The sequence below is a fragment of the Tyto alba genome, unplaced genomic scaffold (assembly GCF_018691265.1).
Source record: "Tyto alba isolate M040663 unplaced genomic scaffold, T.alba_DEE_v4.0 Super-Scaffold_2, whole genome shotgun sequence".
NCBI lineage: Eukaryota > Metazoa > Chordata > Aves > Strigiformes > Tytonidae > Tyto > Tyto alba.
This window is the reverse complement of record NW_024881282.1, coordinates 85,965,661-85,980,671: the sequence shown is the minus strand read 5'-3', so window position 1 is coordinate 85,980,671 and position 15,011 is coordinate 85,965,661. Positions and strand designations below refer to the sequence as shown.

Genomic DNA, 15,011 nt, shown 5'->3' with positions numbered 1-15,011 from the left:
AGGTTCCCTTGAATAGCAGCTCTGTTGCTCCTCATTCTACCTCCCACACCGCTGTTATTTTTGTTTCTGAATGCTCCTTTTTTTTTTTTTGCCACCAGTTTCATCCTTTCCTTGCTCATTTTTTCCCCAACAGCTTGCACCATAACCACTTTTTTCTTATTGTTTACAAATTTGTCCCACCTGTTCTCAAAGCTGATGTTTCTACTACCTAGGCAATCTCAGCTTTATATGTAATTATTTATATACCTGCCTCCATACAGGTGACCTTCCAAGGTTCTACTCCCCAAAAGATGCCCAAAACATCCCATCAATTTATCTCTCACTGGCAAAAAATTACACCACATGCAAAAAATTGCAGTTCCAGAAGAAATTCACAAAAGTCTTCTCTTTCTTAGCTATGACACTGGAGGGATTACTGAAATTAGAAGAGGCAGAAATGTAAGAAATCACTTTTTCCTGCTGCAAAGGATAAGTATCCCCTAGAAGTCTTCTGGCATTAAAGTCAAATTTGTTCCTTCCTGTGTCCTTGAGGAGTCTCTTCACTGTCAAAGGATTCTGTTACAAACTTCCTCTCTGATTTCTCAGATTCCCATTCCTCGCAGCACAGGCCTAATCCTGCAGCTTCTATGCGAGCATGCAAGGCTGCCGATGCAGCGTTGCCCACACCTGCTATATGTGGCAACACCGTGGGGACCCAACAGCCCACAACCACCATCTCCAAACCAAAAGCGCCCACCTGGCGAGATCAGCACGAAGAAGAATTAAAGGGCTTGACCCTCAAGTGAAGATTTAACGGCAAGGTCCTGACAGCAAACATTTGGTGTCTGTCTGGGTATGAGCCGCCTGAGGATGCGACAGGTCCCGCGGTGTGGGGAAACCCAGTGACAGCGATGGCTGCAGAGAGGGCTGACACCCGACTCCTCCACCCAGCTGAAAAAGAAAAAAAAAGAATACATTTTTTATAAACAGGGCCCGGAAAAACTGTTTTTTGACCAAGAATTTTCATTTTTCTGGTATTGCTGCTTGTTTAACTGATGCGCCTGGGTTCCACTCCCACGCCTCACGGGCCCGTCGGGCCGCTCTGGGCCTGCGGCAGCCCCTCGCTCCCAAGAAAGCCCAGCCTCCAGAAAGTCACCTGGCACCCACTTTTCCTCACACCGCTGTAAAAAAAAAAAAAAAACGATTTCGGTTTTTTTTTTTTTTTTTTTTTTTTTGTGGGGGGGAACACCACAGCTGGTCCCCTTCTGCCATCAACCTCTCCGCCCCGCCGATTGCCGATCGCTCGATGCGCCCGCGCCGCGGCGCCCGCTCGATGCGTTCGGCGCTGGAGCGGCGCGGCCTGGCGCTGCGCGGCGGGGAGGCGCGGCGCCAAGATGGCGGCGGCGGCGGGCTGTGTGTGAAATCCTCCCTCGGCCCTCCCGGCCCAGGGCGGGCGGCGGGCCCGGGCGGGCGCCGAGCCGAGCCGAGCCGGCATGTGCGAGACCTACTCGCGGTGGCTGCTGCGGGTGTCGGTGGCGCAGATTTGCCAGGCGTTGGGTTGGGACTCGGTGCAGGTCTCGGCCTGCGACCTCCTCACCGACGTGCTGCAGCGGTACCTGCAGGGGCTGGGCCGGGGCTGCCACCGCTACTGCGAGCTCTGTGAGTGAGGGACGGGTTGTGGTTCTTTGTGGGGAGGGGGGCTGCCGCCCAGGGTGTGGTTGCCGCCTGGACACGGTCCTGTGGGTGGCTTTGCTTGAGCGGGGCTCTGGACCAAGTGACCTCCATAAGCCCCCTGCCAGCCTCGGCCGTTCTGTGACGGGAGGCTTCGGCGCTGTGGGCCGCGGGGAGTCAGTGGGGTGGAGGGCTGTGGGGTAGAGCTGTGGAGGCGTGGGGAGGGCAGTTGTGGGGTGGTGGGAGGCTGGAGGGGAGGGCTGGGGGGTGATTTGCAGGGGGCACGTAATGGAGGTGTGGGCTGTGGGGCAGTGTCGGAGAACAAGGGTAGGTGGCCTGGGGGGGTAGTTCTGTAGGGAGAGAACAGGGGGAAGTGGTGAGTGACAGGGAGGTTGAGGGCATGAGAGATCAGGCTGTGAGGCAGTGCAGGGTCTCTGAGGGAGATCAGGCTGTGGGGCAGTGCAGGGGCTCCGGGGGAGGTGGGCTGGGGTCTCCTTCAGCTAGGGGAGGATGAAGGGGAGCTGGGCTGTGGAGCAGTGCACAGGCAGAGAGGATGAGAGGGGAAACTGTGGGGCAGTGCTGGTGTACAGGGACCCTAGTGCGAGGGAGGGATGGGCTGTGGGGCAGTGTGTCTCGGGTGTGGGCATGGGTGAGGAGTTGGGACTGTGGACTTGGGGGAAACAGAGCTCTGAGTCAGTGAGGCGGGAGTGTGGGGAGATGGGGCTGCTGTCCCCCTTTCTGTGGCTACAACATGCGGGCTGTTAGGGTGTGTGTGTACAGGAGGGGGAGGTGGGACTGTCAGCTCTGCTGCTGGGGCTGTAGTGTTCTGGATATGGGATGAGGGGTGTACTGTGAGGGGAGAAGGGGCAGCCAGCCCTCTTGCTGGGTGGGACATGTGCATGACAGGATGTGATGCTGCTGCTGTGTTGTCCTGGCTCATGACTGGGTCAGAGTCTGTACCTTGATGGGAGTTCTGAGGAGGCTGTGGGAGCCCACTGCAGGCTGGGATGTGTGTGTAGGGTCAGCGATGTGGACACAACGGCAAGTGCTGAAGCTGTAGGACACAAGGTTTGGGCTGGGTGTATGGGACAGGGGGGCAGGAGGTGTTAATCCCTGCCATGGAAGGTGTGTAAGGACTAAAGAGATGGAACTGCAGTGCATGGGGTCGGAGAGGTGTGCCTAGGGGGGAGTGGAGTTGTGTGTGGGCAGAGGGAGATGTGGCTGGAAACTATTGCTGGGGCTGGAGTGCTCTGGGTTGGGTATATGTGTGTAAAGGGGCAGTGGTTTGTGGGGCTGGAGGTACAAGGGGAGGTGTGGGGCTTTGGTGCTGTCAGGGGATGCACGCATACTATGCTATGTGGGGTCAGGGATGTATGTGTATAGGGATGATGTGGAGCTGTGGTGCCTGGTGTCAGGGGTGCACATGTATGGGGGTGGGCAGGGGGGGCTGTGCTCAGGAATTGACACGTACCAGGGCAGCATGGGGCCCATATACTTGAGGCTGGGGATGTGTAGTGATGGTGCTGTGGGACTGGGGATGTGGGGCTGCAGTGTGTGAAAGCAGGGAGGCACTAGGGTGGTTTTGGGGGGAGATGGAGCTGTAGTACACAGGATGTGGGAAGGTGACGGGACTGCATGTGGGAGATGTGGAGTATGTGTATGGAGAATGGGAGGGATGGGATAATTTTAGTGCACGTGGCATGAGGTGTGAGTGTACTCATCTGGATGCAGTAGAAGAGGTTTGGCTGGATATGTGGGGGACTGGAGGAGGCAGTGCTGCCATTGAGGTGGCACATGCAGGAGGAGCTGGGATTGATGGTGGGGGGCAGGATGCCCAGGGCTTCACTGGATTTGGGGTGAGGCTGTGCTGGGGTGGGAGCATGAAAGGAGTGAGTTTACACCAAGTAGGAAAAGAGAAAGAAGAGAGGTCTGGGAGTCAGTGCAAGGACTGGTGGCTGGGTCACATAGCAGTCTGGAGTATGTGTGTGTGGACAGGATGGGGAAGGGGCAACAGGTATCACTGCTAGGTCTGGGAGTGCGACAGAGGATGAAGTTGTGTGTCACTCGGGGCTGTCTGTGTCCCTGCAGAGCTTGCAGTGGAGGTGCTGAGAGGAGGTACCTGCAGAATATGGGGTGTAGGAGAGTGGGATGTCCAGCTGCTTCCTGGGTCAGTAATGCTGATGGGGGGGATGACAGAGTGGTAGGGGTCTGCTGGGTGTGGGAATGTCAAGAAGGGGGTGCCAATGTCCTGTTAGGTCGAGGAGGGTGTGGGGAGGTGGTGGTATATGGGGAGAGGGAGGCTGTCAGTGTTGCTGCAGGGTCTGAATGGAGGGAGTGTTGCGGGGGGTGCAGAGCAAGGCTCAGGCTGTCGGTATGGTTGAAGGGTCTTGAGTCTGTGTGTGCAGAGGCCTTTGCTGCCCGGTGTGTAGGACAGGGAGGGTGTACATGGCAGGGAGGGCAGCGGTGATGTGTGTGCAGAGATGGGTCTGCCAGTGCTGCTGCTGAATCTGTAAGTATTAGGCAGGTGAAGAGAGGGTGAACATAGTGGAGAGGCTGAGGGGAGCGAGGGTGCCCTGTAGGTCTGAGTGTAGGGTGTGCGTGCGTGGGGAAACAGGGCTTTGGCGTGCTGAGGAGCTGTGGGTTTGTGGGGTGCTGCTGCTCCGTCTGTACTTGTGGAGGGGAAAGTCCTGGAGAGCCCCTGGGGCAGAGGTCAGAACTGCTGCGGTTGGGTCTGGCAGCAGGGAAGGCATTTAGAGGAAACAAGAGTTGGAGCTGGGATGGATAATGTGATTGCTCACCCGAAGTGTTGGGTAAGGAGGTGACTCACTGGTGGTGGATTTGGGGCTACTGTAGCCACCACCAGTTCAGAGAACGTGCTGGGGACTGCGGGAGGTTATGGGAGAGGTAACAGGGATGGCAACCCTGAAATGTTTTGATAGAACAGTTTGCCAGCACTTGTGTCCAAGTTGTGGGAGCTGTGCTAATGAGGGAGTTACAGCTGTGGATGGGAGGAGTATCAGGCGTATTGCTGTCAACTGGTGTTGGATGCAGCCTCAAGATCAGAGGAGCTGTGAAGGCTGGAGGTGTTGACTTACTCTGCAAGAGTGAATTTGGAGAGTCTGTGGAGCAAAGACGCATGAGCTGGGAAGCCCAGCTTGATCAAGAGAGGAGCAGCCATGGCCTGAAGGTGCTGTGCTCGTGCCTCTTCTCTGAGGCAGAAGCTCTCACTGCTGCAATGATCCCCAATAAAGCGAAGTGATGAGCTGAACATACTCGATACCTGGCCCTGCCTCTGCTTCATGATTTCAGGAATAATTGAGATAGTCTGGCACTGCTAGTGTAACTGAGTTTAGGAGGAATTTAGTGATATTGCTGAAAACTCCTTGAATTCTAGATTGAGTAGGTTTCCTTGTACAAGCTTTCTGCAAATTTGAGAGCTAGTTGGATGTGAAGCGGTGTATGGTTAGTCTGGAAATGGGACTGTGCAATATTAAACCAGCAGCACCAATGCAGTTGCAGCACCCATGAGTTCTGTATCTCAATCCAGACTGAAATGATCTGTAAAGAGATTAAAGGGAGTAATACAGAGAGTTGGGGAGAACTGGGTTATGGGGTGAAGAAGGAGCTAACCTAGGCGGGGTCGGAGCTGTCCTTCCCTATGGTTAGTACAAATTTTGGAGAGGTGCTTTTGTAACTGGATCATTGCTTGTGCAAGAGCTGAGTTGTTGAGCAGCATTGCCCCCCTGAGCTCAGCTGACACTGCCACAGGTACTGCGGTGTTTGTATGACTGGGAGGAAAAGACATGGAGAGGGTGAAAATACAACTTTTTCCTTTTGGTGCTTGAGAAATTTGAAGTACATAGAAACAAGGTATCCCTCTCTTGCTTTGGGTGTGCTTCCTAAAGGTGGAGAAAAGAATTTTTCCCCCCTTCTTCGAATGGAGAAGGAGGTATTACGATCTTCTTTTTTCTTTTGTGAAGAAGGGGAATATGCTGTTTCCAAGCCAGTGCTATGACATTTCTTGTATTACCCCTCTTAAAATTATTCCTGTACTTATTTCATTAAAAGGTTTGTAAAAAAAACATCTTAATGCTCAGCTGATGTCTCCCTGCTTTTTCAGAATTGCTTCCTTTTGCTCCTAAAATAAGTTACTGTACAAACCCAGCTCTGGATGAATGAGCTGAATTTTGCCGTGGTTTTGCATAAGTAGAGTTAATTAAATTCCAATTGTAGCATCTTTATTGTCAGTGTGTTATCTCTGAGTCAAACCAGTGGGGTTTGAGTTAGCAGGGTTGTCAGCTGGAGGGACATAATCTTTGTATTTGAAACAGAATGGATTTACTCTGACGTAATTGAGACAGTGTGGTATTGCTCTGAAAAGCATGTCATTGCTGTTCACGTATTTTCTCAGTTGCAAAAGAAAATTATGGCTTTCCCAGCTGTGTTAGATCTTTGTTCCAGCTGTTACATCCCATTAGGAGAGCTACATTCATGATTTTCATTACTTTTCTGCTGTTGTTTCTTTGCATTTGCAGTAGCTGTAGTTGATGGGAGCTTCTGTGGCTGCAAAGAGAACGCAAAAGGATTTGCAAAGTGGTCTTAAGATGTGTTTGATGCCATGAAATACTGCTGAATACTGTGTTGGGGGTGGATTTGAGAGTGAACTTACAGGGGAGAAAATAAGTGTTTTCCTGTTAAAGTACACTATATTATGCTGTTCAAATTTGTGGAAAGCTTGTAAGAGAAAGCCTATTCAATATGCTGTACGCTTCATGCATCTTTTTATCCTAAAATTTAAATAAATTATTTGAAAAGCAGTGTTGGAGTATGTAATTAAGGTATTGAACTACAAAACAAACTAACATCATGTGGTTTTTGAGAGCAGAGTTCTACGTTGTTGTTTGTTTTAAGCAGAGGTGAAAAGGGAAAAGTTCTCTATGTGCCGCTTCATTTTACATTCACATTTCATGTGATTGGGTAGAGGTGGTGGCACAGCCAGTGCTTTGGGTTAACTGTTCTGGATTTTCTTGTATATGTTGTTTTTGGTTTTTTTTATATTGAGTAACTGTCCAGTGAAGACAGACCAGTATCTGATTCATTTGCTATGAATTTAGCTAATGCAGCTTGGCAGTGGGATGGTTAGTTACAGACATGCAGAGTACATTGTGTTTTACGTCTTAACTTGGTGCATTCAGTATGAGAGTTCAGTTTCCAGTATGTTTATGTGGGTAGTGCAATTCATGGAAGGAGGTGAGAAGGGGAGTCGTGATTTATGACCCCAAAAGCCTGATTTTTCTACTACCTTGCTTTAAAAAACAACCAGGTAGAAGCCACTTAACTTTAATCACTGAGGGCACCTGGGCATGTTTTAGCAGAACAAATTTACATTATCTGCAGCTAAAACTAGAAGTGCAATAAACGAGATAATTAACCTTGCGTGTTGGATCTAGAAGTAGGATTTTCAGTACTCTTTCCTTAAATTTTCAGTGTTGAGCATATGTTTGGATATGCTGTGACTTTTTATTAATTTATTTATATTTTTTTCTGCTGAACTTGCTTAGAGTGAGGAAATAAAGTTCAAAAACTTGCTCTCTAGTTTCATGTTGTATGACTACTTTTTTGAAGATTATTATTTGTAAACGTAGAATCATAGAATATCTGAAGTTGCAAGAGGCCTTTAAGGATCATCAAGTCCATATGCCTGCTCCTTGCAGGACTAGCTAAAATAAATTATCTCCATATATAAACAAAATTAGTATTGAATATAGATATACATATTAAATATATTAAAATTTATATTAATAATGCAGCTGCATTTATATAAAAAGGACAGGTTCTGATCTGGTGAGCAGAACATTGTAACTGGAAGGAGAAATGACAGATCTCACAAAAAGTGATTCCAAGATAGGGCTAGCTTAAAACCTACACCAATGTCACTGCAAAATCTCCTGTAAAGAAAAACTTAACTTCGTTATAGCAAACCGCTGCTTTGGAGAATGCAAACAGACTGATATTTTCATTGGGAATTAACACAGTGGGAAGAATTGACCTGGCATGAACCAGATTTTTATTTCTTTCTAATTAAATGTCAAATTTACCTCCTATGTTCTGTCATTTTTGTTCTTTTTTATAAATTACTTCAGTCTTATCAGTATACAATAATAATCTCTATCAAAGTGTTAGATTTGGATGATGAATTTAAACGAGCTGATTCCCTATATTGATGCTGAATGACTGTTGTTAACAGGTATCTATCCAGGGCCCATACCATTTGTTATAAGAAGTGTACCTCTACTTCCTGATGGCCTTAAATGTTGATGTTTTTAAGATAATTAACTTCTTGCTGGCTACCAATAAAGAAGGACAGTTTGAGTTTTTGCTTGACATTTATGAGGTTACCAGGAAAAGGAGCAGACTCTGAGCAGCAATAGCAAGAAAATGCTTTTGTGTGCCTGGTAACTACATTAATAGGACCCCTTTTCCCCACTTAAGTGCACTCAAGTAATGCATATATACTTATTAAATAATCTACTGTGTATGCTTTTGACTGTTCTTGTGGATGCTGGATGGAAGTGATGTGTTGTCTGCTTGAAAGAGTTATCCTGGAGTAGCTATTCAGAGCAGATACACGGCTATTGAATGTGTGGCAGGGTTGTGTGATGTGCTGGAGCACAAGAAATCCGTGATAGAGCCTGTAATAAAAATACCGAGGAGCTATACCTAATTGCTGGTTAAAATAAAAATTTAAAAAAACCTCTTTAATATTAGACATGAAGGTGAATCTGAGCTATTTATAGTAGACCGTACATGTTGCATGGGTAGTGACTCATTATTTTTTCTCAATATAATTATTACAGAGCTGTAGTTGCTGCTTTTAAAAAAACAGATATGAATCTAAAAGCCTTTCTGTTCTGTTCTGTACTTACTCAGTTGTTAAGTTTTCACTGATTCATACGAACTTTGCATCAGGAAGGAGGAGGTGATGGGAGTGAGTTTGACAAAAGTAAAGCAGCTGTTCCTGAGACTGAATTTTAGGAAAGATAGTTTTTTACCTAACCCCCACCAACACCCTCCCAGTTTCTTCAGGTGACATGAGCATTGGTCAGCTTTTTTGCTGGAGGAATTCTTGTGACAATTACAAAAATAACTAGGCTTTAGTAGGTTCTAAAAACTCCTTTTCCCTACAAACCAGAAGTGAGCTTTTATTGCTCGAGGAGGAGTTAGTGCTCTGCCCTTGTTCTTTTTGATTTGTTTTCCCTTGTGGACAGCTAGATTTATCTGCAGGTGATGCTGAGCATCAGGCTTGAGGGCTGGATAACTTTCCACCCAAATACTCAGCTCTGCGTGGATTCTATTTTCCCATCATTTCAGTGCTGTGTGTTTTTTTGGGATCCATTTCTGTGTGTGGATTCCTCCTCACACAGTGTTCGTCCTCACACACAGGGAAGCTGAGTAACGTAACTGCACGGCCGTTCCTGCAGGTTTCTGGTGAGCTGTTTTGAGACTGAGTGGTCTTAATTTAGCTCTGCTGTTTGCCGTAGCTATATCGGTTTCAGAGCACAGCTCCTATTCAGGGAGATCGTACAGCTTAAAAGCTTGTGAGAAAGATATTTTCTTAGTTCACTATTCACGGTGTAAGGAGGGGAGTTGTAACTTGCTGGGTGAACTATTCCCACCTCATTCTATCTCTTCCTGATCTTGGACAACAGATAATATTTAAAGTGTCATGGTATAGGGAACAGCAAGAGGCTGGAAACCAAAAGCTCCAAAGCTATTTGTGATCTGGCACTGACTTGCTGTGTGACATTGGATTAATTATTTCACCGGGAGGCTTGAACATCTGAAATTTTAAACTGAGGATAGCACAAATATCTGAAGAATATTGAGACAAGCTCAGTATGCACAAATGAAACTTTTTTTTTTTTTTTTTTATTGGCATCGTTTACTTACAGAAAAAAGCCTGAGACTAAATGAAAGATCAGGAGAGAGCGTTACATGTTTGTCAGCATCCTCTCTCATGTGTCTGGCTTCTGCTATTTTAGTGAATTTTTATTAAACCAGAGAGAGAAGAGGAATGCTAAACTGTTGAAATAAAAGTATGAAGCCTTTATTTGATGAATCACCTGAAATTACATTTAATGCATTTTTGTGCTGTGTATACTGTGTATTGATAACTATTTTGATATGAATTCAGAGCTGAAACTTTTTTTGCACACTTTTGACACTGAGGCCACTCTGTTTTGAAAAGAGGTTAGCTGATCAGTCCTTTTATCCCTCTTGTCAGCTGCAGGTTTAAACATTTTTTAGCTTTTAATCAATGTTATGACTTAACATTGTCTGTATGGAGGCAAACATTAAAAACATGGGAAAATTAAATCTTTGGGGTTTTTTTGGTCACTTTTTAACATGCTTTCTAACACATGTAATTGTTTTTTTATATGGTTCCTTAAATATTTCTGTGCTTCAGTTACACTTAATAATTGTTTCTCTGCCACATGTTCTTAGTAAGCACTTGTAGGAAGAAGTCCTTTTTAGCATTTATCACTTGTTGGTACACTTTTTTGGAGGTCAAAAACATCGTGTGTAGATCTAGGAAAAGACTTTTTCCTATTGCAGTGGTAAACTAGATTAAACTTTCACCCTAAGTACATGACGGTGCTGGTGTCGAGAGGCATACGCTGAGCAAGGTACTGGAAACACCTCTGCAGAGCCCCAGTAACGGGGTCAGTGTGGTGCATCTTGCAGTCCTGTGCCCGAGTTCTCCAGCTGGAGAACCTCTTGCAGCATTTTCCATGCCTGTACACTTGGGTTTTTTGTTTTGTTTTGTGGGGTTTTTTTGTTTTTTTGTTTTTTTTTTTTTTTTTTTTGTTCCCGAAGGGGAACTGGGCACAGGCAGGTGTGTGTCCGTGCCTGGCAGTACACATTCCAGGTCTCAGCAGTGCCCACCCGGGAATGAGTGCTGCAAGGCTCCCCACAAATTCCCCCCGTCCTACAAACAGCACAGCTGGTCATTTCAGGAGTGTCCAGGGAATAAATATGCTCTACTTCTGGGCTTGTTGAAAAGTTTTCCCCAAGTTTTTCTTTTTAACTGGCTGTCCAACTTATACCTGGTAAGTCTTGACGCCTTAGAAAATGGTTCAGTAAATTCAAAGGTATCTTCATAGTCTGAAGAGTAACTAAAAGTGACAGCGTAAAATTCCTTAGCTGTGTCAATTATCTAAATATAATTTCTTAAGGATAAACCACACTAGCACCTGCCTAATAACTATTGGGATCTCATAACTACTTCAGAGGGGTGATATCCTCCTTTAATTATGTTTATATAAGTCCCAACATTTCTCTGTCCCTAGAGTCTGCAGGGGAAAGTCATATTGCACTTGTACTAGATATTATACAAACACAAAATCCAAGATGATTCGTGCTGTACGGAGTTCACGTTCTAAATACCGACAGACAAAAGAGGCGATAACTTGGTCTGATCTCCCTTTTAGCTGCGGAGAGAATTAAAACACAAGCAACTTGCCCAGAGTCACACAAGAGGCCAGTGTTGCAGAGCTGAGAATCAAAACCATAATCTGAGTATTACCCTTATCTTCACCGCAAGACTAAGAAGAGAAATTCTAGAACAAAATTCTTATTTTCTAAACGTACCTGCAGGCGTAAGTTGGCTGAGGGTTTGAATTCATCCAGTGATGTGAGAACCAGCCTGCTCGACTGCTTCGGCTTCAAGATAAACCAAGAAGAGATTAGGTTAAAGGACAAACAAAAGAGCATCCCCCCCCGTTCTCTGAAGCTGGGGCTTCACAATAGCGATTGTGTTCCTTCAATAAGCATGGGCTGGTTTTTCGTAATTACTTTTTAAAGTAAATCACAGCTTATCATCATGTAGGGATGTAATATCTTCATAAGTCAACTATACAAAATTTTAATAATTCAGTATAATTTTATTGAATTAAAAAAAATGTTTGGGGTATAAGGCATCTTTTTTTGTGTTATTCTTATTATGAAAAGTTAGGATGAGATTCAAAGTGGTGCCTTGGCAACCAAAGCCAGGTGTCCAGTTCTCCCTCCAGAGGCCTTCTGAGGGATTTCCCTCTACCAAGTTGGGGAAACTGAGGCACTTGAAGGACTTCTGCTCTGTATAGTTTAAATCTTTGAGCCAAATTATGTGTATAGAACAAACTCCATCCTATCTTGGACTGTTTTATTGGAGGTCATATTAAATAAAGATCATGACTGCTTGGCCAGTAGAGTTTCACTATGCTTTTCATAAAGAAAAGAAGATTTTTGCTGTAGGGTCAAACTTAAATTGCACCCCAGGAAATCAGCTCCTGAAGTTTAGTATAAAATATTCTCTCCTCATTAGACTATTACTTAATATTCCTGTGTTTCATCTGGGAGGTATATCTAACAGGTAGGTAAAGTGACTCATAGTTTAAGAAGCCTATAGATTTCATCTGGTAGAAAGATACTATGTGAAGTATTTTGTTATCAAGAGATAAACCTTTTTTTGCTACCTGTAAACTACAGTCAGTTCAACAAAATGAAACTGTTCCTTTTCTAGGTTGAAAAAGAATGTTTGGTCTGTTACATACTGGTAAAGGGGCATGTTCTGCAGATTAAGGGCTTGTTTCGTTCATCTGAATTTACATTATGAAATTGAAAACTGTTCTAAGTGGTGCATGGTGTTAATTGACTGTTGCCACGTAAAGCTACCTGTTGCTGCTCCCTTGGTTTTGCTTGGTTTGCTTCTTGAGGTGCAGTTCTTTAATGGTATGTATTGAAACAAAGCGATACAGATCGAAACAAAACACTTAAATGAGAGTGGTCTTAGCCTGAAATGTTGTATAGCCCCATGAACAGTAAACCTGGCAGAACTAGGGGGCAGTAATCTCTATCACTGGTGGTAAACTGTGGCAGATTGTAATCTCTAAGCGTAGTTCTGCAGGTCAATTTTTTTTAAACTGGATTTTTGCAAAAATATTGTTCTTTTGTGTTGTTTTTTTTTTTGTTTTTTGTTTGTTTTTTTTTTTTTTTTTTTTTTTTTTTTACAGATGGCCGCACAGATCCAATATTGGATGATGTAGGTGATGCCTTCAAACTTATGGGGGTTAACCTGCATGAGCTAGAAGACTATATACACAATATTGAACCTGTCACTTTTGCACATCAAATCCCTTCGTTTCCCGTCAGCAAGAACAATGTCCTGCAATTTCCCCAGCCAGGAAGTAAAGATGCGGAAGAAAGGAAGGAGTACATCCCTGATTATATGCCACCTATTGTCTCCTCTCAAGAAGGTGCGAAATTAATCCTTTGCTTTAAGTTTTGGTCCCTGTGTGTTTGCATGTTTGTTTGCATCCTCAAGCAGTTCGAGCTGTGCTGCCCTGCAGCAGTCGCTCAGGAAGGACCCACTGGGTGTTACACAGGGACGGTTTTAAAACAGGTGGCAGTGCTGTGGCAAGTTAATTTTCCACTCTTTTACTTTCCTCCACGGTTAACTGGTGTCAAAATACACTGTGGTAATAAACGTTTCTATAATGCATTTAAATTTTAAGTTTTGGGCTGACAATAGAAATAAATGCTTTACAGTACATTTTGTGTGTTAGCCTCCCTCCTACACATACTGCAAGAGCTTATATAATTTGGTAAAGGTAGAAGAAGGAAGGCTGTTGAGACTGGCACAGCATTCCCAGCTCCTGACAGCTGTTTCTTCATCCTTTGAACAAATTTAACAAAAAAAAAACCCCAAACAAACCTCTTCCAGTTCAAATTAATTCAGATTTAAAATAAGGAAGTAAGGGTCATTTAGAGGCACAGTACCTGCTTTAGTAATGTTGGCTAGGGTTTTATCATCACTGTCCCAACTGCTCTCCTTCCCTTCCTTGCCCCACAGAGGCAGGGCTTGAGGATCACTGTAACAGAGAAACCCACTACACAAATGCTACGAGCTGCAGTTAGCCTGAGAATTTTAACAGTGGCAGTGAAAAAAGGCAAAATCGTTTTTTCTATTTTTCAGTTACATGAGACTCAGTTACTAATAAGATAAATCTTTAAGAAATGTGACTTAGTCTAACTTTCCCTCTGAATAGTGAACGTCACACAGCTATACTTTGTGGGGGAATAAACATATGTAAGCTTGTGGACGGGGTACAAAAATCCCAGATAGAAGAACTTTATTATCCAGAAGAATGTAATGAACAGGTGCAATCCTCACAAGATATTTATTTAATTTATAATTTCTGTGGGGACAGAATGGATAGCATGCTCTGTTATGCGTATTGTTCTTTTTTAAGAACTGAGGTCTCAGAGTCTCCACATTGAAATATATGTAAAAATTCTGCCCAGTGTAAAGATGAGCATAAACAGCATCACCTTATTGGGTGAAAGAAATCCACTGCTGTGCTGGTACAAATGTCACATGGGACAGTTTTTTAGTGATTTAATAAGCTGTAGTAAGTGTAGGGTCTTTCATACATTATGTTCAGCTAGATAGATGCAGTTACTATGTGCTCCAGTTAGACTAAGTGAAATTATACTCAGGAATGGGTATCTGAAGTGTAAAGGGCTATCAGATACAATGGTTTTAGTGTGTTCAGAACAAATATACGATTTCCAGTAACAATGTGAGAACTTACTCATGCTGGTGAGTATGTCTGAAGCTCTGTAGACCTGACTTTTCTTTAATTGCATAGAATACATATTTATTTTATCTATCAATATCATTTTAATGTCTCTTGCCTTAGTATAACCCAGGAAGTGAAACTGCAGAAATATTTTACAGGATTGATAAGAAGGTACTAAAATCTCCCCCCTTGTGAGGTTTGTTAAAAGGGTTGTTTTTAAAATCTAACAACTGTCTTAAACCAGGAAGAGACAAACAGAATGTAAATATCATATATGTAGATAATATTAAAAAGAGAAAACTGTAGAGGAAGATGATGTTGGGAACTGAATAGGGATTTTAGCTACCCTGTTCTGGCTACTTTCTTGAAACATTTTAGCCAGATTTTTCAGGAGGTTAACAAACAGGGTTCTGTCAGAGAAATTCATGGTCTTTGAAGTGTAACAAGTTACCCGGCACTTTTGCATTTTGTGTTTGGTTGTTTTTTGTTTTTGTTTTTTCTGCTTGGAAAATCATACTTTAAAAATATGCAAGAAAGATCAAATTCAGCAAGGCTCAAAGCGGCTGTAGACAAATATCTGAACATGGGGAGTGAGAGCTGAGAGTATTACAGCCTCAGTCTGGCGATACATGACAGAGGCTAAAAATTGAAATGGGGACAGTTGTGTGCTTTTTTTGTATGTAACTTTTTATACTCTTTCTCTTGCAAGTTAGATCCAGGAGTTAGATTTTAGCAGTC

At 44.1% G+C, this 15,011-nt stretch overlaps 1 protein-coding gene and 1 long non-coding RNA gene across 3 annotated transcripts in view; one reads left to right on the top strand and one right to left on the bottom strand.

Moving 5' to 3' along the window:
• Positions 1–218: 218 nt before the first annotated feature.
• On the bottom strand, positions 219–1,269 carry LOC116962360. The gene is made up of 2 exons (XR_004407529.2): positions 1,136–1,269; positions 219–930 (listed from the first exon to the last, which is right to left on the bottom strand). It is a non-coding gene; the product is annotated as an uncharacterized LOC116962360 (long non-coding RNA).
• Positions 1,270–1,356: 87 nt separating this feature from the next.
• TAF3 (TATA-box binding protein associated factor 3) overlaps positions 1,357–15,011 on the top strand; it is a 121,559-nt gene continuing 107,904 nt past the window's right edge. The window contains exons 1-2 of one of the 2 annotated variants that reach the window (XM_042792229.1): positions 1,357–1,638; positions 12,705–12,947. In XM_042792229.1, coding sequence (XP_042648163.1) covers positions 1,473–1,638; positions 12,705–12,947 — 409 coding nt within the window. In that variant the 5' untranslated portion in view covers positions 1,357–1,472. The remainder of the gene's footprint in view (positions 1,639–12,704; positions 12,948–15,011) is intronic. The other variant, XM_042792230.1, reaches the window with a different exon arrangement.